This window comes from Malaclemys terrapin, chromosome 16 (genome assembly GCF_027887155.1).
Source record: "Malaclemys terrapin pileata isolate rMalTer1 chromosome 16, rMalTer1.hap1, whole genome shotgun sequence".
NCBI classification, from domain to species: domain Eukaryota; kingdom Metazoa; phylum Chordata; order Testudines; family Emydidae; genus Malaclemys; species Malaclemys terrapin.
The window spans coordinates 1347315-1370470 of record NC_071520.1 but is presented as its reverse complement, the minus strand read 5'-3'; the positions used below and the strand labels follow the sequence as shown (position 1 = coordinate 1370470).

The 23156-nt window shown below is 44.9% G+C and overlaps 1 protein-coding gene across 1 annotated transcript in view; it reads left to right on the top strand.

Annotated features, from left to right (window-relative positions):
• HORMAD2 (HORMA domain containing 2) overlaps positions 1-23156 on the top strand; it is a 63703-nt gene that overhangs the window by 24281 nt on the left and 16266 nt on the right. The window contains exons 8-11 of the mRNA XM_054006062.1: positions 2784-2935; positions 3920-4167; positions 15500-15608; positions 19530-19594. Coding sequence (XP_053862037.1) covers positions 2784-2935; positions 3920-4167; positions 15500-15608; positions 19530-19594 — 574 coding nt within the window. The remainder of the gene's footprint in view (positions 1-2783; positions 2936-3919; positions 4168-15499; positions 15609-19529; positions 19595-23156) is intronic.

The window sequence follows — 23156 nt, the reverse complement described above, 5'->3', positions numbered from 1 at the left end:
TTGCAAACCTAGCCCTCTTGGTCTCTGTGGAGACATCAGCCTCTTCCATCGACTGCTTATTCATCTGTTTCAAGATCCAACCTAGGGATGCTCCCTACCTGCCCCTGGCCCTCCGGGCCTTGTCATCAAGTGCCTGCACCTGCTAGCCCCTCCGGCCGCCCCCTCTGTGTTTTTGAACCATGCCTAGGACACAGTTGTACATGCTCGTGCTCTATACTTTTAATTTCCTCACCCTTGTCTCCTGCCCCGACACCAAGTGGCAGGGCCTCCTACCATCTGTGGGGGGTGAGGAGCCCTGGTGGATCAGTCTGTATTCCACCTTGGTTCCACGGCCCGCCGGGAATATTAGTTGGTGGCTCCTTCATGGAACTGTGTGCACAGGTGTGTATTTGGTGTGGTACAGCCCCCTTCTGGACTACATGCCCCTTCTGTGGCAAGATGGAAATCTTGGTGCATATCTGTCTCGAATACACCAGCCTGCAGCCCCTTTTCCAGCTCTTCCAGAACCTTCTCCTCAGGTTTTGGCTGCACTTTCCCCAGCACCTTCTGATGTCTGCACACCCTATCCATGGCCCCATGAAGTCGCAAGACCTCCTGGTCAACTTCTTCCTGGCGCTGGCCAAGCTGGCCATCCACCATACCAGGAGGAGGATGCTGGACGTGGAAGTATTCTGTGACTGTGGGGTTTTTCTTCTTCTTTGCACACATATGCGCAGAGTTCGCAGTGGGCTCTGTCTGGGGTTCTCTGCTCAGCGTCTCCCTCTGGCTTCCTGCTTTTGACCCTGTGACCTTCATCTCCCATTCCTGTTTAATCATTTGTTATCCCCTGCCTTTACTTGAACCCTTGGTTTATTGACTCCTCCCTTTAGCCTGAGGGAGAGACCTTCAGAAGCCCACCCGCACCCAGGATTTCAATAGATTCATCAAGATCCAGAGTAAAATTGCCCTTTTCCCTTAGTGATTCTTTTAGGGAGTCTCATTCATCTTATCAGAAGCTCCTGCAAATGAGGATGTCCTCATGGAGGAATATGAGGACCAGCCTATTCCTTGGCCATCTAACAAGACCATGACTCTGTCTGATATGTCCACAATACACAGTGTCGGGGCCTTTGAGGACCTCCTTAAAAGAATGGTGGGTACTGTAGAGAGTCTCCTGGAGAATGTCCAGGAGAAGTCTCATAACTTCTTGACATGCTGCACCTAGTGTCCCAGGATTGTTGGACCATGGCTATTAATGAAAGACATTCTTGAGTTTGCCATCTAAGAGGGCAGATCATTTGTACTTTTTTGAGGGGTTTGACTACTTTGTTACACACACACAGGCCCTGGGTCTTTGGTTGTAATGATAACTTAGGAAAGCTCTAAGCTGCCTGGACCCCCTAAACTTAAACCCAGGAACAAGGAGCGCAAGCAGATGGATCTTCTGGGGAGAAAAGTTCACTCATCTGTTAGTTTGCAGACTTGCATAGCTGATAATCAAGACTTATTAGCTAAAACAATTTTCTTCAGGGGAAAGGTTTTACATCTGTCTGAAAAACCTCCTCAGGAGACCATAGATGAACTGAAGGCAGTGGCTACAGAAGGCCAGTTGGTGGCCAAGACAGCTCTGCAGGCCTCACTGGATGTCTGACACTGCAGTATGGTGAATGACTGCTGCAATCACTAAGACAGGGGTCGGCAACCGTTGGCACGTGGCCCATCAGGGTAATCCGCTGGTGGGCCACAAGACATTTTATTTATGTTGACCATCCGCAGGCACGACTCTCCACAGCTCGCAGTGGCCGCGGTTCGCCGTTCGCGCAGCTCCCATTATCACTTCTCTGTTAAAACTTTGTGTTTGGTAGTCATCACCTTGGCTGGCAGGGTAACCAAAATTCAAGATATGATGGCTGATTCTCTGTATACTTTGTTTCATAAGGACAGATTTACTCCTAAGGCATCATCCAAATTTTTTACCAAAAGTAGTTTTGGTCTTCCATATAAGTCAATTTATTGCCTTACCAATATTTTTTTGTAAGCTTCAAGATTCGCTTACAGACACTAAACTCTACTCACTAGACATACTTAGGGCTACGTCTTTTTATCTTTCCAGAAAAAAGCCTTTTCTTAAATCATCTCAACTTTTGGTAACTTTTGGTAGCAAGACTGTATGCTTGCAAAGACTTTCTAAACAGGTTACAGGCTGCATTAAAATGTCCTGTTCTGTGAATAAACTACACGTAGGAGCCCAAGTCTCATTGAGAGTCAATGGAGTTAGGGTCCTGTGTCTCTTAGGCACTCTTGAAAATTTTATCTCTGGACTAGCATGTCATGTTAGGACTGAAGTTAGGGCATTCCACACACTTCAATTAGAACAGGACGGACTTGAACATAACCTCTTTGAGTTTGCTGTACATGTGATTCTCACCCAATTCCCCCCATTCGTTAGAGGAAAATTATTTAGAAGCTAGTCAAGTAGGTGAAAGGCACTTGTATTGTGGCTGTTTGTGCCAAACTTAGTCATGTACAAACAAGTGAATCACGACACTTGTATAATGAAGTTTATTGCCCCAGTTACAATATCTGTTCACTTGTCAATTACACGATTCTTAACTCTGGACTATTGTGTTCCTTCATGCCATCTCCCACTTTTGAAAGTCTGTGTCACTTCCCTATTCATGCTAGGACTACATAAAAGCACTGAAGCTCTGTTACTATAGTGCAAGACAAACCAGTGGGAGCTGAATATTTTTAATTGGGATTTGGACATTAATGATTCAGTTGCTCTTTTGTTTTGGCTCCAGCACCAAAATGAGCTTTGCAAAGGGGGTGAGCAGTGAAGAGATTAAGAAAGGCAGCATCCTGCTGATTCGTAAGCTGTACCTCTTAATGCAGAACCTCGGGCCCCTTCCCAATGACATTACCCTCACCATGAAACTCTTCTACTACAATGATGGTAAGTGGAGAACGGTCTGCCCTGTCAAGCTGATTTCCCCTCCTGTTAATTCCCATGAGCAACACATGCCACGGTAAAGGGGAACAAAGAATAGAAAGATGAAATCTGGACCCAGAAAGCTGCTGTGATGAGACAGCATGCAAAATAGAATAGTCCCATTCAGTGCTTAAAGATGTGACACATGCTTTCTAAGGAAATAGTCACAAACTTAAGAAATACAGCTGGGCAATGGAAAAGGGACACATCCTTTCCCTTTACCTCAGTATGAGGAGCAAACATACTTGGCTAGGTTGGTATTTATCCAGAAAGTGAGTGTATAAATGGCATCTCAGAGTTCCAAGTTTATTATCTCTCAGTGACTCCAGATCAAATGTGCTCTGTTAATAGACTTTGAAGCCAGAAAGGACCGTTCTGATAATCTAGTCTGACATCCTGCATAATAGATCATAGGACAGAATATTTATTACTTCTGTAAGAGATTAGCCAGGATTTTAATTTGCATACAAAGCAGGAGGTTTCCACTAGACCACCAACCCATTGCAAGGTTACACATAAAAAGATTTTTTTTCCTCCTCGGGCCAGCCCCACCAACTTCAATCTGAGATTAAACTGGTCTCTTTCTTTCTTGTGTATCTTCACTAATAATAAAAATTCTGTAGAGCAGATGCTACCCAATTGCACCTCTACAACCTCATTGCTTGGCTAGATGATGTAAAGTGAGGGGAAAATATGAAGATAGTGGGGTTACCCAAGTATATCTGGGCAACAGGGGGCTGCAGAAAGACTTGTGGAGGCTTCTCCTGCCATTGGGCTGCAGAAGCTTTGATGTCCTGGGGAGGATGTTTCCTTTGCACTTCACACCCCAATTAAATCTATCCAGAGACCCGCCTAATTACTTGGGCTAGGTTCTGGATTTGTCCATCATTGCAGATTAAAGTGGCTTAGAATTTAGTCTATCAATTGAGGACACTCTTCCCTGTGCAGTAACTCCTGATGATTACCAGCCCCCTGGCTTTAAGGAAGACAGCAGCCCAGATAACTTGTTGTTTGATGGAGACCCTGTCAACCTGAAAATTGGGTCCATATCCACTGGGTTTCATATCCTGAAAGTAAGATTGACAACTGAGAGCAAGAGGATGAGGACTTTGGGAAGCAGCCTGATCCAGGAGAATGGCCCTACTGAGATCTCTCATCAAGGGTTAGATTGTGACGAAGAAGAGAGTAGTACCAAGGTAAGGAAATGGCTCCAAGTCACCAGCAGTTACTGTGGGGAGTGGGCTTTGCCTTTATTGTCTCCCCTGAAAAGAGAGACATTTTCTATGAATTCCAGCTTTAACCTGTTCTCGCTTAGCAGTATTCTGAGGTAGGGCAGCAGTGCTGTAGTGGCATGAGCAGGGTGCTAGAAGTCAGTAGACCTAAAGTTTTTTTTCCAACATTGCACTGACTCACTGGGCAAGCCACATCCTCTCTCTGTATCTCATTCTCCCCATCTGCAAAATGAGGCTAATGACACCCACCCACCCTTGTGAAGAGCTTTAAGATCTATGGATGAAAAACTGTACAGCTGCTGGTGGTGCTAAAACTCTTGTTTTGGACATCATAATAATGTCTCTAGTCTTGCCTCATTGAAATCAATGGTACAACTCCTAGGATTTCACATTGGCAATGTAGGAAGGAAGGCAGAATGATGGGAAACTAGATTACATATCTGTAATTTATGGTCTCTGAATGTGACTTCTCCATAGACCCATCCTGGTTCTTCTTGTCCATTGGGTCTATGTGTGGATCAGTGTTTTAAAATTTTCCCCAGTAGTACAGTGACCTAACGTTGACTTGTAAGTTGTATCAGGTTTTTGTTCTGACTGCACAATCTCAGAATGAGAATCTGTTGAGGAGATCAACTCAGGGAGCTAATTGGTTTTAGCCAAATAATCTAGCTTTTCTGGATTGTCTTCACCCTCTTCTGTAAACAGATTGAAAAATGCTTTTTTTAAAAACCGTCGGATCTGAGTCTCCATTACCCTGAACTTTGTGGCATCATTTCCATCAGTGCAAAGTGAACATTAAAATGCTATCATATCAGAATTGTCTCATGTACCTTTTCTGGCATTAAATTACCTCTCCTGAGCCCAATGCCAGTGGGACTGCATGATCATAACTGAGAATAGATTTTGGCCTGGTTCTCGTTAAAGTCTCTATTTCTTCCACTGACCTCCCGTTTCTTTAGAATTTGAAAAACCTTAATTCCTTGGGTAAATAACATAATTTTCTTCTCCATCTCATTATTGTGGCTAGAGCACTCAACTGGGATTCAGGAGACTTGCTGTTCGATGCCCAGCTCTACCATTGGATTGCTGGGTAATCTGAGGTTCAACAAGGACAAGTGCAGAGTCCTGCACGTAGAACGGAAGAATCCCATGCACTGCTACAGACTAGGGACCGAGTGGCTAGGCAGCAATTCTGCAGAAAAGGACCTAGGGGTTACAGTGGACAAGAAGCTGGATATGAGTCAACAGTGTGCCCTTGTTGCCAAGAAGGCTAACGGTATTTTGGGCTGTATAAGTAGGGACATTGCCAGTAGATCGAGAGACGTGATCATTCCCCTCTATTCGACATTGGTGAGGCCTCATCTGGAGTACTGTGTCCCAGGGCTGCCCACGGGGGGGTGGGGCAAGTGGGGCAATTTGCCCCAGGCCCCGGGCCCCACAGTGTCCCCAACGAGAATATAGTATTCTATAGTATTGCAACTTTTTTTTATAGAAGGGGCCCCCAAAATTGCTTTGCCCCAGACCCCCTGAATCCTCTGGGCAGCCCTGCTATGTTCAGTTTTGGGCCCCACACTACAAGAAGGATGTGGAAAAATTGGAAAGAGTCCAGCGGAGGGCAACAAAAATGATTAGGGGGCTGGAGCTCATGACTTATGAGGAGAGGCTGAGGGAACTGGGATTGTTTAGTCTGCAGAAGAGAAGAATGAGGGGGGATTTGATAGCTGCTTTCAACTACCTGAAAGGGTGTTCCAAAGAGGATGGATTTAGACTGTTCTCAGTGGTACCAGAAGACAGAAGAAGGAGTAATGGTCTCAAGTTGCAGTGGGGGAGGTTTAAGTTGGATATTAGGAAAAACCTTTTCACTAGGAGGGTGGTGAAGCACTGGAATGGGTTACCTAGGGAGGTGGTGGAATCTCCTTCCTTAGAGGTTTTTAAGGTCAGGCTTGACAAAGCCCTGGCCGGGATGATTTAGTTGGGAATTGGTCCTGCTTTGAGCAGGGGGTTGGACTAGATACCTCCTGAGGTCCCTTTCAACCCTGATATTCTATGATTCTATTCTATTATTCTAAGTCATTTCAACTCCCTGTGCCTCAGCTTTCTCATTTCTGAAATGGGGATAATGATGATCACTTCTTTTGTTAAGTGCTTTTAGATCTACAAATGTAAAGTGCAATATAAAGGCTAGGTGATGGTGGTGTTTTTAAAAAGTGTTCTCTTCTTTGGATTTCCCAGCGTGTCCTTACTTCTCCCATGTCTGTCTTCTAGATCATGAGATCTTCTGGGAGAGACTCTCTCCACATTAGTGTCTTGTACAGCTCAGACCTAACCATGTCACAAACATTATTGTTATTATTTGTATTCTGGTAGCACTTAGAAGCCTCAAACATAGAGCAGGGACCCACAGTGCTAGTTGCTAAACAAACACCTAAGAAGCGACAGTCCCTGCCCCAAAGAGTCTACAGTCCAAATACAAGGGCTTGTCTACACAGGGCTATTGGCCAATTTAGCTATAACGGAATAATTATTCCACGGTAGCTATTCTGGAATAACTCCCTGTATGGTTACTGGATTCTGAAATAAAAGTGACTTTATTCTGGAATAGTTGTTCCGCTTCCAAAGGCCTAAAACAAGAGAGACTCCAATGTGTACCAGTAATGACCTTTTCAAAGTTATGAAGTCTCATGTCAAATCAAAATGTGAATTTCTGCCTCTTATCTCTCTGACACATCTATCTGAAGTTTTATTCTGTGTGTGTACCTCTCTAGATGCCTGAGCCAAAGCCCATTGAAGTCAATGAAAAGAGTCCCAACGATTGGTGGATTTTGGATTAGGCCTTATCTACCTGTATTACATGGTATTAGTGGGATTTGTAGAACAACAAATTTGTCTGCAAATGACGGAGTAAGTTTGAGCCAGTCTAGAGGGTCACTTGCCATGGGAGATCTCAGCTCAGAGAATATCACACGAATCTGATTACTAGGGTATGTTCCAGGGATTATGTTGTGAACCTGGTGAGCTATGTATTAGTAGGTTAGGAAATTAAAGGGATTATGTGTAGGAAATGGAGGCCTAAAACCCTAATATCTATAATGACTGGAGAGTGTAGGACTTGGTTCCTGCCTTGCCAAGGTGAAAGGCCTCCCATATATGCCCTGTATTTGGCAGTGTCCAAACTTGGACCTTCAGACCTTCCCACTGAAAGAGCCGGGAAGAGGAAATAGAAGAAATACATTATTTAGCTTTGCAGTTCTCAAACTGTGGGTCGTGACCCATTTTAATGGGGTTGCCAGGACTGGCTTATACTTGCTGGTGCCCAAGTCGCACTACCCAGGGCCGAAGCTCAAAGCCCAAGGGTTTCAGCTCTGTATGGCAGGGCTCAGGTTACAGGCCCCCTGACTGGGGCTGAAGCCCTTTGTCTTTGGCCCCCTCCCCCCCACGGAGTGGCGGGGCTCAGGTTGGCTCAGGCTTTGGTCCTCCCTCCTGGGGTTATGTAGTAATTTTTGTTGTCATGGGCATTGCAGTACAATGAAGTTTGAGAACCCCTGATCTAGCTGCTGTAAACTCTGTGCCTGCATGCATCTAGAGGAGCTGCCTGAAAACCTGCCAATGAGTTAAATAAAGATGGTGGAGACTGTATTCCACTAGCTCTGTCTGATACAAACCCACAATCCTCCTACCCCAGTATGGGAACCATTCCCATTATATTGTACCCAGCCTTTTAAGAGAAATGTACAAATTGTGGTGCCTCTCCATCGCTTGGCATCATTCAGCGAGATGCTGTGCTCCCATAACCAATAACTAACCATGGAAAATGGGGAGCCATAGAGGTCAGATTTTTCAAAAGAGCTCAGCGTGTTGGTGTCACAGTTTTCTGGGTTAACTGCACCTTTGTCCCTCACCCACCTACCCACCCCTGGTCTTTTTCGAGGGCACCAGCTTTAGGTTTTAGGCTTCCCAGTCATCACCTCTCCTTGGGGAGAGACCTGCCACTCTCTCCCTTCAGATGGGGGTTTGGGCTTGCAGTCCCTCTGCACCTCGCTGTGGTTTTTCCAGCAGGTCTGACTGGGGTCCAGCACCTGTGGTTTACTCGTTCTTTAGGGACCATAACAGTGCTCACCAACCAGCTTTCACAAAGCAAACTGCATTTATTCTTAGGGTAAAAGCATTACAGAGAAAACATATAAAAAACAATAAAAGAACCTACATGCATTCTAAAAGCTTATCAGAGGTCACCCCCAGCTCCAACACAGGGCTCTGGTTTGTGTCAGTCTTTCAAACCCTAGGCTGAGTTTGCCCCTTTGGTTACGTTTGTCAGGTTTTAGATCAGGAACCAGACCCACCTGGACAATTCAGCAGTTTATTTATACAGCTCAGGCCTTTGATCTCTAAGAACAGGTAGTCACCAGTCAATGGCTCTGTCATTGCTGCTTCCCCACTCTGAACGTTAGGGTACAGATGTGGGGGCCTGCATGAAAACTTCTAAGCTTAACTACCAGCTTAGATCTGGTCCGCTGCCACCACTCCCAAAATGCTAATTCCCTTCCCTGGGTAGCCTTGAGAGACTCTTCACCAATTCCCTGGTGAATACAGATCCAAACCCCTTGGATCTTAAAACAAGGAGAAATTAACCATCCCCCTCCTTCCTCCCACCAACTCCTGGTGGATCAAGATCCAACTCCCTTGGATCTAAAAACAAGGAAAATCAATCAGGTTCTTAAAAAGAAGGCTTTTAATTAAAGAAAAAGGTAAAAATCATCTCTGTAAAATCAGGATGGAAAATAACTTTACAGGGTAATCAAATTTAAAGAGCCCAGAGGACCCCCCTCTAGCCTTAGGTTCAAAGTTACAGCAAACAGAGGTAAACACCCTAGTAAAAGGTACATTTACAAGTTGAGAAAACAAAGATAAGCTAACACGCCTTGCCTGGCTGTTTACTTACAAGTTTGAAATATGAGAGACTTGTTCAGAAAGATTTGGAGAACCTGGATTGATGTCTGGTCCCTCTCAGTCCCAAGAGCAAACAACCCCCAAAACAAAGAGCACAAACAAAAGCCTTCCCCGCCCCAAGATTTGAAAGTATCTTGTCCCCTTATTGGTCCTTTGGGTCAGGTGTCAGCCAGGTTACTTGAGCTTCTTAACCCTTTACAGGTAAAAGGATTTTGGAGTCTCTGGCCAGGAGGGATTTTATAGTACTGTACACAGGAGAGCTGTTACCCTTCCCTTTATAGGTTTCAGAGTAGCAGCCGTGTTAGTCTGTATCCCTTTATAGTTATGACAGGCTCTCTCCTCAGGTCGTAGCTTCAAAATGCTGAGTTTTTGCATAAATGTGGTTGTGGAATTTGCACTAACCATTCCCCATGGATTCCCAGGAAACTCAACAGCTTATTGTCCCAAAAGTCCATGCCCATCCGGCACATTTCAGCATCACTGTTTGAACTCTTTACACTTCCCAGGTCTCAAATCTGTCACAGTTCAGTGTACATTGATCTGAAAATCTGCCCGTGAACGTCACAGTGGGAGGTGCTGGCAGCTGAGCAATTTTGAAAATCTGGCCCCAGCTTTTGGTGCTGACCTCTTAAAAATCTGGCCCTGACCTCTTTTGAAAATCTTCTCTTTGTTACATTTCCACGCAGGGCATGTAGTTGAGGATGGGTAAGTGGGATTGGAAAAGCACTGAAAGCATTTAAATTCAGAATGAGTGATCTGAAATCAGGGTGGATTTGATTTAAATCGTGATTTAAATCGTTAGTCAGGAAGACTCGATTTAATTGTGGATTTCTACATAAAAGTGCATTCCTGTTGGTTGTTATAACCTTAATACATGTTCTTCACAACTCAGAGATAGATGGAGGTTTCATTTTTAGAAGGTACACACTTTACATTTTTAAAGTGATTTATTTTGAAAATGTTTTGGATTAGTTTTACAGCTATATCAGAAAATGAATGATTGTTTGGTTGTTTCATTTACCAAAGGTAATTGAAGCAGATATTTATGAAGTCATTGGAAGATGAACTATCTCCAGTTCAACAGGTTAATCATTAATATTTGGAGGATTTTCTTGCCATGCTGTATTAGAAGGAGACTGTCACCAGACAGACATTTAAATTGTTTTATTTAACTAAAACAACAATGTTATTGTGACGCTCTGTACCTCGGGGGACCCCCAGGTTCATCTTTTTAAAATGATTGTGTGGTATCCAATGCAAAGTTTGTCATGTTGGGTGTCTTCGGAAGGCTCATAATGCGCTGAGCATGGTTGTTATAGTGATGTTATAGTAATTGTTACAGTAATGTTATAGTAAGGTTATAATTTCATGTATATAATTATGAGGCTGAAAATGTATCCTCATGGCTTAAAGCAAGCCCATGCAAAAACTCCCCAAGAACAGAGAGGCAGTTCACACCTCATCAGGGCATGGATGGGACAAACCCAGCCCAGCCTCACAGGAACAATGGACACTGGCTTAGGCAGCAACAAAATAATCTGTTAGACCCTTGAGGGAGTCACCCCCTTCCTTTGGGCAGTTTGGGACTGCGATGAGGTAATGCTCACCTGACTCTGAAGCGGGGTGGGGGGGACAAAGCCAAGAGGAAAGAAAGGACATGATAAAAGGGAGAGACTTTGCCATGCTCTCTCTCTCTCCCACCTACATCTACAGACACCACCACCACCAAGCAATGCTGATCAAAGGGGAGAGCCTGACTGAAAAGTAACCAGCCAGCCTGTGGTGAGAAGCATCTACGTTTTTAAGGACATTGAAAGTGTTAAGATGAGCTTAGAATGCGTTTTGCTTTTATTTCATTTGACCAAATCTGACTTGTTATGCTTTGAATTATAATCACTTAAATCTACCTTTATAGTTAATAAATCTGTTTGTTTATTCTACCTGAAGCACTGCATTTGGTTTGCAGTGTGTCAGAGACTCCCCTTGGGAGAACAAGCCTGGTATATATCAATTTCTTTGTTAAATTGACAAAATTATATAAGCTTGCAGCATCCAGCAGGCATAACTGGGCACTGCAAGACGGAGGTTCCTATGGTTGTGTCTGGGATATTGGCTAGTCTCATTCACCTGCAAGTAGCTGTCATGAACAACCCAGGAGTGAGGTTCTCACAGCAGAGCAGGGTAAGGCTGGCTCCCAGAGTCAAGGATTGGAGAAGCCTAGCAGATCACTGGTCCAGATAACACCAGAGGGGAATGTCACAGTTATGTATTCTGTTTTTTTTTTTCTTCAACAGCAAACATATAATATTTTAACAAAATGAGCATATGAAATTTTTTTTTTAAACAAAAATTAAATCGACTATGTCAGCCAGGTCAACATGAGAAACTTAAAATATTGGCTTCAGCAGCTAACTGAGTTGTCTTCACCTTCATTTTCCTGTTTGTTCATAATCTGGAAAAGAAAAACAAGCTTTCCTGCTTTTTCAGGTCCCAAACGATTTCTCAATTTGGAATGAATTAGTCCAAAGGAAGAAAATATTCTTTCTACACCGGCAGAAGAAGCTACTACTGTTAAAAGTGAGATTATCATTTCAACAGTCTCTGAATCCAAGTGCTTAAGTGACTTCCACCAGTTCATTGGTATGACTTTCTTTAAAACATCATCAGCAAACATATATTTCTTGAATGGTTCACCCTTAGCTCTGAAGTTTATTATAGTTGGCATTATGGCATTGCTGGATGTCCATGTCATAGCCAACGTCTCTTCTTCAGCAGTTAAAGTTTGACCCTGGTATCAAGTATTGAGAATACTTGCAAGAAAATGAGCTGGAGATAGTACTTATCCCGTGCGTTTTTTTAATGCTTGTAATTTAACTCTGTCATTGCATATTTCTCTTTTTAAGATCTCACCCAGTTCCTTCCAAATTTCAACAGCATCAGCAATAAAACAGCTATTTCCCTGCCTTTTGTTCAAGGCCACAGAAATAGGCTTCAGGATTCTCAACATGTGTTCAACATTCCTCTTAAGCCCAATGTTGAGAACTTTGGCTGTGACAGTGCCATCTATTTTTTCACGATTTTGTTCACAAACTGTCATCAGATTAGACCAGTTCTTGATATAGTGCTCAAAAAGTCCACTACTGAGTTCCATCACACGTCTTCTGGGAGAGTTAGCTTGGTTCCTCCCAGTTTTTTCAGAGCAGCTGCTGCAAAGTAGTTGTTGTGGAAGTATTTTGCAATTTCAACAACATTAGCCTTTATTTCTGGAACAAGTCTTTGGCTAGGAGGTGCATCAAATGAGCACTGCAACCGTATATTATTAGCTTGGAACTCTCTTCACTCGCTTCCAAATAATTTCTTCTCATCTTGGATACATTTGCAGCATCGTCTGTGACCAAGCTGCTTACTAGACAATTGCATTTTTTTTCACAGTTTGTTAGAGCTTTTACTGCTACTTCTTGTAAGTATTCTGCTGTGTGCGCATTTCCTGATGTATCAATTGTTTCTGTAAGGAAGACATTCCCTTCTTCTGTTGTCACACAAGCACATACAACAGGATCATTGTGGACATTGCTCCACTCATCAAGACTCAGGTTAACAATTTTACCCTTTAGACCTTTTGCACACTGCTCAATTTCTCTTTCATACACTTTATCCAGCAATTTGCCTGCGACATCTGCTCTGTTGGGTGGACTGTATCCTGGTCTTAATGACTGAACCATGTTAATGAAGTGTGGGTTCTCAATCATACGGAAAGGAGAGTTCATTGCATAAACAAACCAGGCAATTTTTTCATCAATTACCTCCTTTTGTAATCTGCTGGTTCTTATCACAAACTTATCTATGGTTGTTTTTGGATGATGGAGATTTTTTTTTTCTTTTTGCTACAGGTGATATACTGTGGCTATGTGACATACATGGTGTGACTGAAACACTATCTTTGGCAGATAACTCTGAAACTATAGAAAATGATGGTGATCTTGAAGGTGGATAGTCTTCAGAATCCTGTATGTTGAGGATGGATTCTCCTAAACAAAATAAGTCAATGCAGTTATTTAATTATTATTACCATACTGCTCATTTAGTGTTACTCATTGCATTCACTGACACTCAATACTACTTTAAAGTTAAAATTGTAAAAGGAAGATCTGCCTATTTCAGCTATTTATTTTTGATCACAACTACATCTAAAATGATAATACCAAAGAGTAACAGCTCTATTTTTTGCTCAAACATGAGAATTCAAGAATAGTCCAGAAGGAAGACAGGCTGTCCTTAAGAAAGAAGTATGAAATAAAAAAGTTTACCAATCTGAAGATCCTGCTTGTTCAGACATGTTCCTTTCATCATCTTCAATGCAGCTTCCTCCTGAGAAGGAACACTTCTCCTGATGTTGTTTCATTTGGGCAACCAGACCTTGCATTTCTTTGTTGCACTGTTTGCATTTTGCACGCATGCCTGTCTTACCCACAGGTAGAGGAACTTCATTAAAATATTCCCAAACTGGGTTTCTTTTATGGCCTGCTGCCATTATAGGTTTTCCCTCGTAGTGAGAGAATGGCATGGTAGATCTCAAATCAATGAAGGCTACACTCAGAGAGACCTCAAGACTTCTGGAATATATTGCTCAAACAGTTTCACTTTTGTTTCTACTACCTGTCCCTCCCTTCTCACATTTATCTCCAGACTTCTTTTCCTTGTCCAGATCTATTCCGCCCCCAACAATCTTCTATTCATTGAACTTTTTGAAACTTTGCACTTTTGGGGCATGGCTATACTTGCAGATGTAGAGTGCTGTGAGTTAAACCCCCTTCATAGAGTGCAGTAGGGAAAGCGCTGCAGTCTGTCCACACTGACAGCTTCAAGCACACTGACATGGCCACATTTGCGGCACTTGCAGCGGCATTGGGAGTGGTGCATTATGGACAGCTATCCCAGCATGCAAGTGACTGCAACGTGCTTTTCAAATAGGGGGCTGGGGTGGAGTGTGACAAGGAGTGTGTTGTGTGTATGTGGGGGGAGAGAGAGTGGGTTTTTGGGGTGCTGAGAGTGTGTCAGCATGCTGTCTTGTAAGTTCAGACCCCCCTCCCCTCCTGCCTCTCTCTCACTCACTCAAAGCAAACAGTAAATGTTTACTTTTTCTTGGCGCTGATGAGCAGCCAGCTTCTCCGAAACAGAGCTTTGAAAGGGCTTTTCCGCATTCCTGCAGCTGATTTCACAACAGTGACAAGAGTGGTAACTTGACTTAAGGGGATTATGGGACGTTTCCAGAGGCTGATCATAGCGCAGTAATGCAACACCTCATTCACACTGGTGCTGCGGCGCTCCAGGGGGGCGCAGCAAACGTTATTCCTCTCGCCAAGGTGGAGTACCAGCAGTGCTGTAGCTGTGGAGTCAGAGCGCTCTACGTGCCTTACCAGTGTGGAAAGGGAGTGAGCTAGTGCACCCGGGTCTCCTTTATTGCACTGTAACTCGCAAGTGTAGCCAAGGCCTTAGAGAGAGGTAAGGGATTGACTGTGTACACAAATTTGCAGAGGGATAATAGGGTTGAGGTCTGTTATTTTTCTCCTCTATATATTATTTATTTAAAAACATTTTTGCTGTTAACAAGCATGTTGTCTCTGGAAACACAAATCCACAGTTTGAGAACTGTAAAACTAAGCATCTCTGATGGTATCTTCTAGACTGAGCACTGAGTCCCACTGGGTAGATAGAAAGATTAACCCAAATAATCTATACAGAAGCCCCTGGAATCCCATCAAATGGTGTCCCTAATCCATGAACTATTGGAACTCATTTACAAAACTTTTCTTAAACATTACATGAATATATTGTCTCATACTATAGAATTAGAATTTATAATCCTATTCCATGATGCGATATCTTTGAGCTATAATGTATCTTAATTAAAACTATCTTTAGATAGGTTTTTCCCTCAAAAACCATTTTATCAAAAAAATCTGATTTTTTTAATTTATTTTTTTAAAACCATTGATTTTTATCCTCTCTGTCTTCAATCTGAGTAGTTCTTGTGGGTAAGATTTTATTTCTTAGTGCTTGTCTATATGGAGACTTAGTGCATGGCAAGATGGGGCATAAATCTACAGTGCCCTAAGCTTGCTGTGCACTAACTGGCCATGTGGACCCTGCTACTGCACATTAAAAGCTCTGTAGTGCACTCTGTGATGTACTGTTGTCAGAGTGTACTGTGCAACTTTTAATCCCTGGCAAGCTAGTGTGCTGTAGATTTATACCATGGCTTGATGTGCACAAAGTCTCTGTATGGACAAGCCCTTAGGCATTGTGTTTTCTGTCAGGCTATTAAGGGAATGTACCATTTTCTTCACAGAACAACCCTCTGCCCATCATAGTAGAGTCAAGTAAAAATAGGAAGGGCGAAACTGATGCAGATCCAGGCTGCAAAAATGAAGCGTCTTTTCTTAACCCTCAAAACACAGGTAAAGGTCCTGCTTTAAAATCAAAAGGCTCCTGAACAACTGCATTAATGACACAATACATGTGTTTCATCAACTGACCTGCCCCGGGTGAGCAGAATCTTTCCAGGATGGCTTAACATTGTAGAATCATGAAATGAAGAACTGAAAATGACCTGAAGAGGTCATCTAGTTCAACCCCTCCCCCACCCACCCTGTGTTGAGGCAGGATTAAGTAAACCCATCCCTGACAGGCAGGGCCGGTGCAACCACTAGGCGAACTAGGCGGCCGCCTAGGGTGCCAAGTGGTTGGGGGCGCCAAAAAGCGCGCTCAGGGGAGATGGTGGAGTGGAGGTGAGCTGGGGCAGGGGGATGCGGGGAGGGCTGTCTGCAGCAAGTAATGGGGGGGGGGAGCGTGCAGGGGAACTGCTCCCCGCCCCAGCTCACTTCTGCTCTGCCTTCTCCCCTGAGCGCGCCGCTCCCACTCTAGTTCTCCTCCCCTCCCAGGCTTGCCGCGCCAAACAGCTGATTGGTGCAGCAAGCCTGGGAGACAGGAGAAGTGGAGCGGTGCCGGCGTGCTCAGGGGAGAAGGCGGAGCGGAGGTGAGCTGGGGCGGGGAGCTGCCGCAGGGGGGGCTGCCCGGGTGGAGGGGGGGCAGGGAGCTGCCGCAGGGGGGGTTCCCCAGACGGAGGGGAGGCTAGGGAGCTGCCGCGGGTGGGCTCCCCGGTTCTTCTCCATGGGCCCTGTCCCTGCTCCGCCCCACCCCCACGCCCCTGAAGACTGCAGCCAGGCCCGACCCTGCACTCACCGCATGGTAAGTGGAGTGACCTGGCCCCAGCCTGCTCCGCTTCCCTGGCTCCCAGCCGCGAGTGCTGGGGGGGTGGTTCCCCCCTTCCTCCTCCCCCCAAGCCTGGGAGCCAGGGGAGCAGAGCAGGCTGGGGCCCCAGGCCTCCGCGGAGGGGAGCGGGGGGCTGGCCCCAGGCCTCCATGGGGGGCTGGCTACTTCCTGCGGGAAATGGAGTGACCCGGCCCCAGCCTGCTCTGCTCCCCTGGCTTCCTGGGGCCGAGTCACTCCACTTCCTGCAGGAAGTGGCCAGCCCCACGCCCCCCACGGCCGCCTGGGACCAGCGCTCCCCCCCGTGGAGGCCTGGGGCGGGGCCCCCACACAGCCCCCCTGCGGAGGCCTGGGGCCAGCCCCCCCTCTCCCCCGTGGAGGTCTACGGGGGGGCTGTATAGGGCACCAAAGTAGCTAGGGACGGCCCTAGCTCCCTGGGCCGGAGGTGGGGCGCAAGGTGAAAGTTTCGCCTAGGGTGCGAAATATCCTTGCACTGGCCCTGCTTGACTGGGGTTGTCTAAACTGCTCTTAAAAAGCAAATTGGGTTGGATTCATTAAGAGGATAACAGTGGGCCTTGACGTGGACGTTTAGTTTGTAAAATGTTAACAGTAAATGCAATTCTTATCACTTTGTCCTCCACTTCTGCATCTCAGTAAATTGTTCTAATACATAGAAAATAGATATTTCATCAATATTGAATTGTATTATCTACTTTTATAACGATCCTATTGTCCTCTGGATAGCTACAGTCAGACATTACAAATCCCACCTATATGTTAAAACTGAACAAATTCACCACATTGTCCCTCTCATAATCCAACTTCTGATACTGTAAATTTATAGGTTTCGGAGTAGCAGCCATGTTAGTCTGTATCCGCAAAAAGAACAGGAGTACTTGTGGCACCTTAGAGACTAAAACATTTATTTGAGCACGAAAGCTTATGCTCAAATAAATTTGTTAGTCTTTAAGGTGCCACAAGTACTCCTGTTCTTTTTGTAAATTTATATGTAACCCTTCTGCCCATCTAAGTTGGCAGCAACAAGGGCCGGGTTCTGTATCTAGGGGTTCCGTTTCAATAACACAATGCAAAACCGGCTCGAGCCCCCACCCAGTGACCTGGGACAATTACATACCACCCCCTGGGCGCCTCTAAGAGGCAATACTTCCCCTCTCGCAAGCACGGAGTCTGAGTGTAACAGAAAATGTTTAATAACATGAGGTAAACAACATCAGCATTAAATTGGAAAAACACCAGAACTAGAGTTCTTAGACCAAACCATGAGCGAAGACCCACCCCAGCAAATTGGGCCGTGTCCTCTCCCATTGGTTCTTGAAACCAGCGACCCAAGAATCACCAAAGTCCCAAAAGTCCACCAATCCCAAAGTCTCTTGGGTCCAGCAACCCAAGAATCACAAAAGTCCGACAACCCCCCAAAGTCTCTGTCCATGATCAGTGCAGCCCCAGAGTTCAAAAGGGGGGGGGCGAGCAGGGTGTTAAGGGGCACCTTACGTGATCCGAGGCCAAACCGGCTGCTTCTCCGTGGGGTTCCACCGCAGCCTTCACCACGAACTGCTCCATTCCACCTGCAGTCCCACTCCTGCCGTCCCCGAACTGCTCTGGCAGCTGCTCTGCTCCGCTCCGCTCCGCTCCACTCCACTCCACTCCACTCCACTCCACTCACCGACCTGTGAGCCGTGCTGCTCCGCTCCACTCCGCTCCGCTCCGCTCCGCTCACCGACCTGTGAGCCGTGCCGCTCCGCTCCGCTCACCGACCTGTGAGCCGAGCCGCTCCGCTCCGCTCCGCTCCGGCCGTCCCTTGGGCTGCTCCCACAAGGCTCTGCTAGCTGCTCCTCCAGCCGCTCCACTCACCGACCTGTGAGCCACTCCGCTCACCCCCGCTAAGCTAGCTTAGTGATAGCTTCAGGCTCCCCCACTAGTTAACACAGCCTCAGTGATCTCAGCTCTTAAGTAGCTTTAGCTCTTTTGTGATCTCAGCTCTTAGTGATTTCAGCTAGTAGTAGGGGAGCCCCAGTGCTGGTGCACTATTGGCCCAAAGTGAACTCAGCTCAGCAGTCTGTAACTAGACTCCTAAGAGAATCAAAGTTAGCTCTGACATTCAACAGTGGAGAGAGGAGGAGGTGCAATTGGTGTTTCAGGCCCACAAAAGGGACCCACACCACCAGGTACCAATACCTGTCCCCATCCTCTCTCAATTCACTGGGTTTTGTAACCCATGCCCCTTGACAAGCAAATGCTACCTAGGTAATGGTGAATGACTCACTCAGTCCTTCTGTCATACAACAGTTCCACTGGCCTTGATTCACAGAATCAGGGTAACAAAACTTTATTCTTCCTGCCCCAATAACAGAGAAACTGGGGATCCCACACCAGCCAAAGTAACCACTTTGAGTTGCTGTTGTTTCCTGCCAGGTGAGTGGGTGTGCCTATGCAAACAAGATCAGCCCCTGGAGTTCTTTTCCACACTCGCCATAATTCACCACCAGATGTCAGGGTAGAGCTCATCCTGACTCTGCTTACATATACATGACTTTCCAAGCTCTCAAATATAGCTTGTGAAATGACACCACTTAGTGGGCCATTCAGTAAATAGTATTTTAGTCAATTAAAAATATTGAGTTTTAGTATAAATTTCTGGATAAATTTCTGTAAGTAATTTGCTGCACATTGAGATGAGAATATACCACAGAGTGTTTGTTTCTGAGAATGAAATGTCAGCACTGTCTGAAAACAAAGTGTAACTTCAAAGCCACCATGAGATTTTGATCTATCAAATCCAGTCACGCTGCTGGATGCTGTCTTTAAAGTAGACTTAGGGCTTGGCTACACTGGCACTTTACAGCGCTGCAACTTTCTCGCTTGGGGTGTGAAAACCACCCCCCTGAGTGCAGCAAGTTACAGCGCTGTAAAGCACCATTGTAAACAGTGCCCCAGCGCTGTAAGCTAATCCCCTCGTGGAGGTGGAGTACCTGCAGCGCGCTGGCGCGCCACCACAGTCGCACTTCAAAGCACGGGAGCGCTCCCGCGGCAGCTTAGAAGTTTTGAGTGTAGCCATGGCCACAGCTGATATTATAATGTTTACATTTTAGGTAAAAAAGAACTCATGGGAGTGAAGGGGACAGAGAGAGTACCCTGCACTAAGGCTTCTCAGCAGGTGAGCATCACTGTGGCTTGCTTGTGGTTCGCACTAAGAAACTCCCAGAGAACTGGAATTCACTGCCATGTCCTTTTATTTTGTCTATGAGCTTACTAGGATTTTTTTTAAAAAAGAATGAAACATAAATATGATTAAGAATATCAACAATTTTATTAAATAGGATAGAAGTTTGTAAAGGATATAAACTCATGGCCCAGGGCATAAACCCTGAGTGATGGGGCTTACAAAGACAAGGTAGGTAAGGTAACATCTTTTATTGGACAAACTTCTGTTAGTGAAAGAGACAAGTGTTCGAGCTATCCAGCGCTCTTCTTCAGGTCTGGGAAAGACATGACTACAACAACACTGCATACAACAATGAAAGAAACTTCGTATTGGCAGTTTATTCCATAACTGTCTGCTACAAGAGTTTTTGCACATTTCTCTGAAGCATCCAGTAGTGGCCATTGTGGTGAAAGGATACCAGACTGGATGGGTCATTGGCCTAACCTGGCTTCATTCCCTCTGGGCATCGTGGAGCAGCATTCCTCAATGAATGTATGCAACACCACAGGTGGTGTTTGCGGATTATTTAGATCTACTGGTCAAAATTGGATCTCCCATCCCCATCCCAAGAGGAAGTTCATGGACCACAGGCTCTGTTGGTTCTTTGTCTTTAGGTAACAGGTTTGTCAAAGCACTGCAGAAAACTTCTTTACAAAGCCCATTTATTTGAACGTTGACCAGGAGCCTAGAATTTGATTTTATACATCACATTTCATACTTGGGGATCTGTGCACTGGTCTCCATTGAAAAATCAATATTCACTCACCAGAATGTCTAAGAAACTAGTATTTTCCTGTGCAATGCCTCAGATACCATGGGACGAACACGATTGGTAAACTAGTGCCAGCCACTGAACAATCAGTCTCCAAACAACTTAGGGCTTGATCCTGCCCCCATTAAAGTCAATGGAAAAACTCCCATTGACTTGAATGGTGCAGGACTAAGCCCTTACACAGTGAGTTAGTTTGAGTGATGAAAGAAGTGCTCCACGAGCATATTCGCATGATAATAGACCATGGGAGTCTATCTTTCACCCACACAGCAAGTGGAGACCTCAGCTTAACATATCATGCAAAGGGTGGCACCTCTAGCTACCCCCTAGTACTCCACTGTGGTGTCAGCATTGGATAGGAGTCTAAACACTGTTGTGGGAATTTGAACCCATGACTCTCTAACTCAGAGATAAGAATGTGCTACCAAGTGAGCTTTGCCTTTCAGCAGCTAAACTATCCCTGTCTGAAACAGTTGCCATCCGTTTGTCTCTCAAAGATGAAGATCTGTGCCCAGATTGATCTTTATCAAACTTTAACCACATCTTTCTCTGAAGTACAGCCTCCAGTTTCCTTCTGATTGTTGTTTATTTCATCATCAGTGTGAAAACAGGAGCCTTTTTTTTTTTTTGGTAACTCATTTTGTCCCACTGAATCATGCTCTGACATCCTTCGTGGGACATCATGTTCTGTTCATAGCATCAGACACATACCTCATGCACTGTGATGAACTTCAGTCGGCACGCAATGGTGTTGGCGATTGTGAAGGTGGTGCTCGGAACCACAATGTTGGTGATTGAAAAAACGGAGGAGTCGTTCTACCCATTGAACACCTCTAAAGAATATTCACCTCTCAAATCCATCTGCACTGCACTGATCTGCTTGACAAGGGTTTCTTCACTTTATTGACTCTTTAGTACCATTTTTACTGGCAAAAAATTCATCATGGAAGATTAAAAGTTGGCTGATTTTTTGTTTTTAGGTCAATTTAGGGGAAAATGAAATCAGGTCACTAGTCAGAAGAAGCAGATCATCCTGATAAAGCCATTACTAATTTGAATTAATCTTATTTTCCATACCAAAGGAACTTTCTTAATTTGTGAGTAGAAAGGAGGCAAACCAAATGACCAGTATAGATTCCACTTGAATCAGGAAGCCTGAGCACTGAGTGAAGTTTGTGGGTTAAGTATTGCCAGATGTGGTCAAGTGTAGGTGATATGAGCAGAAGCAATCATTTTATCAGACATAATGATTGGTGAGTGAATGAAGGCATCCTGTTTTGTAGACAGCTTCGTAGAATTAGTACAGTCTCTTATTACAGAATTTTTTTTTTTTATAATCAGGTAAATGTTTTCAGATGAGTTTTTGTAGAAGAAATCCTGAGGTCTTTATTGTGGTTATACTCCGATGACCTGATTCTCATTTACATTAATACCCCTTTAAACTGCTCTGAGAATGCAAAGAGGCCTATAAATGTAATGTACACCTACTTTAAGGACACTGCCAGAATGGTGTAGATGGGGCTTTAGTTTAAACCAGGCCCATAAATGTGACCGTAAACATGGCATTCTAGGATTCCTGATTTCCCTCACTGACTGTGGATCAAATTTTACAAGTTAAAAGTTGAGACCAAGATTTTCAAAAGTGACTGATGTGACTCTAGAAACCTCAATATTTGGGTGTCCAACTTGAGACAGCTTGTAAGGACTAGGTATTCAAAAAGTGCTAAGCACCCACCCTTAGACTAAGCCTCTTTAAAATATCACAAGTTGAGCACCCAACAATAGAGGTTCCCAAAATCACCAGTTGCTTTTAAAAATCTTGGCCAGAGTTCTGGTATTTTTTTTTAACTGCCAGTCCTACAAACTCACCCTGGGATCTGAGTCAAGCTGCTTCATTCTGTCAGTCTTGTGCATCATCAAGTCAAAAGCTTGTGCAATTGAAAAATGGACATTCAAATACAAGTACCAATGTGCAATTGAGCTACCCTATTAAGGCTTAAATTGGGCTCATAAAAAGCAAGTGAGAAATACTGAAAGCTGAGTTCATTGATCTGTAGATGAGCTTCAAGTAGGGATGGACTCCAGCTCCCTCTCCCAAAGCTGTGTAGGGAAAGCAGGATTAGAAAGTATTGAAGTCTTATTTTTGTCCCTAAGGTCAGCAGATGTGACTTGGGGGAGATATACAGGGTGCAGATCTGTTGAAGAAAAGGCCATTGTTATTGTTGTTTTATTTATTATTTGAATTACCATAATGTCTAGGAGCCCCAGTTGTTGACCAGGACCCCATGTTGCTAGGTGCTGTACAAACTGTGACAAAGTTCCTCCTCTATCTTGGTGGGTCCTGCACTTATTGGCGGATTTTCTTCCCTCAGAGATTCACCATGTGGGTTGGGGAACAGCCCACAGACCTTCCCCTCTGGAAGAAACCACAGTCCAGGTCAATTGGGAGGTTTGGAGGGAACCCAGGCCCACCCTCTACTCCGGCCCATGGCCCTGTGGACTGCAGCTGTCTATAGTGCCTCCTGTAACAGCTGCATGACAGCTACAACTCCCTGGGCTACTTCCCCATGGCCTCCTCCAAACACCTTCCTTATTCTCATCACAGGACCTTCCTCCTAGTGTCTGATAACGCTTGTGCTCCTCAGTCCTCCAGCAGCACACCCTCTCACTCTCAGCTCCTTGCGCCTCTTGCTCCCAGCTCCCCATACTCTCATCACACATTGAAGTGAGCTCCTTTCAAAA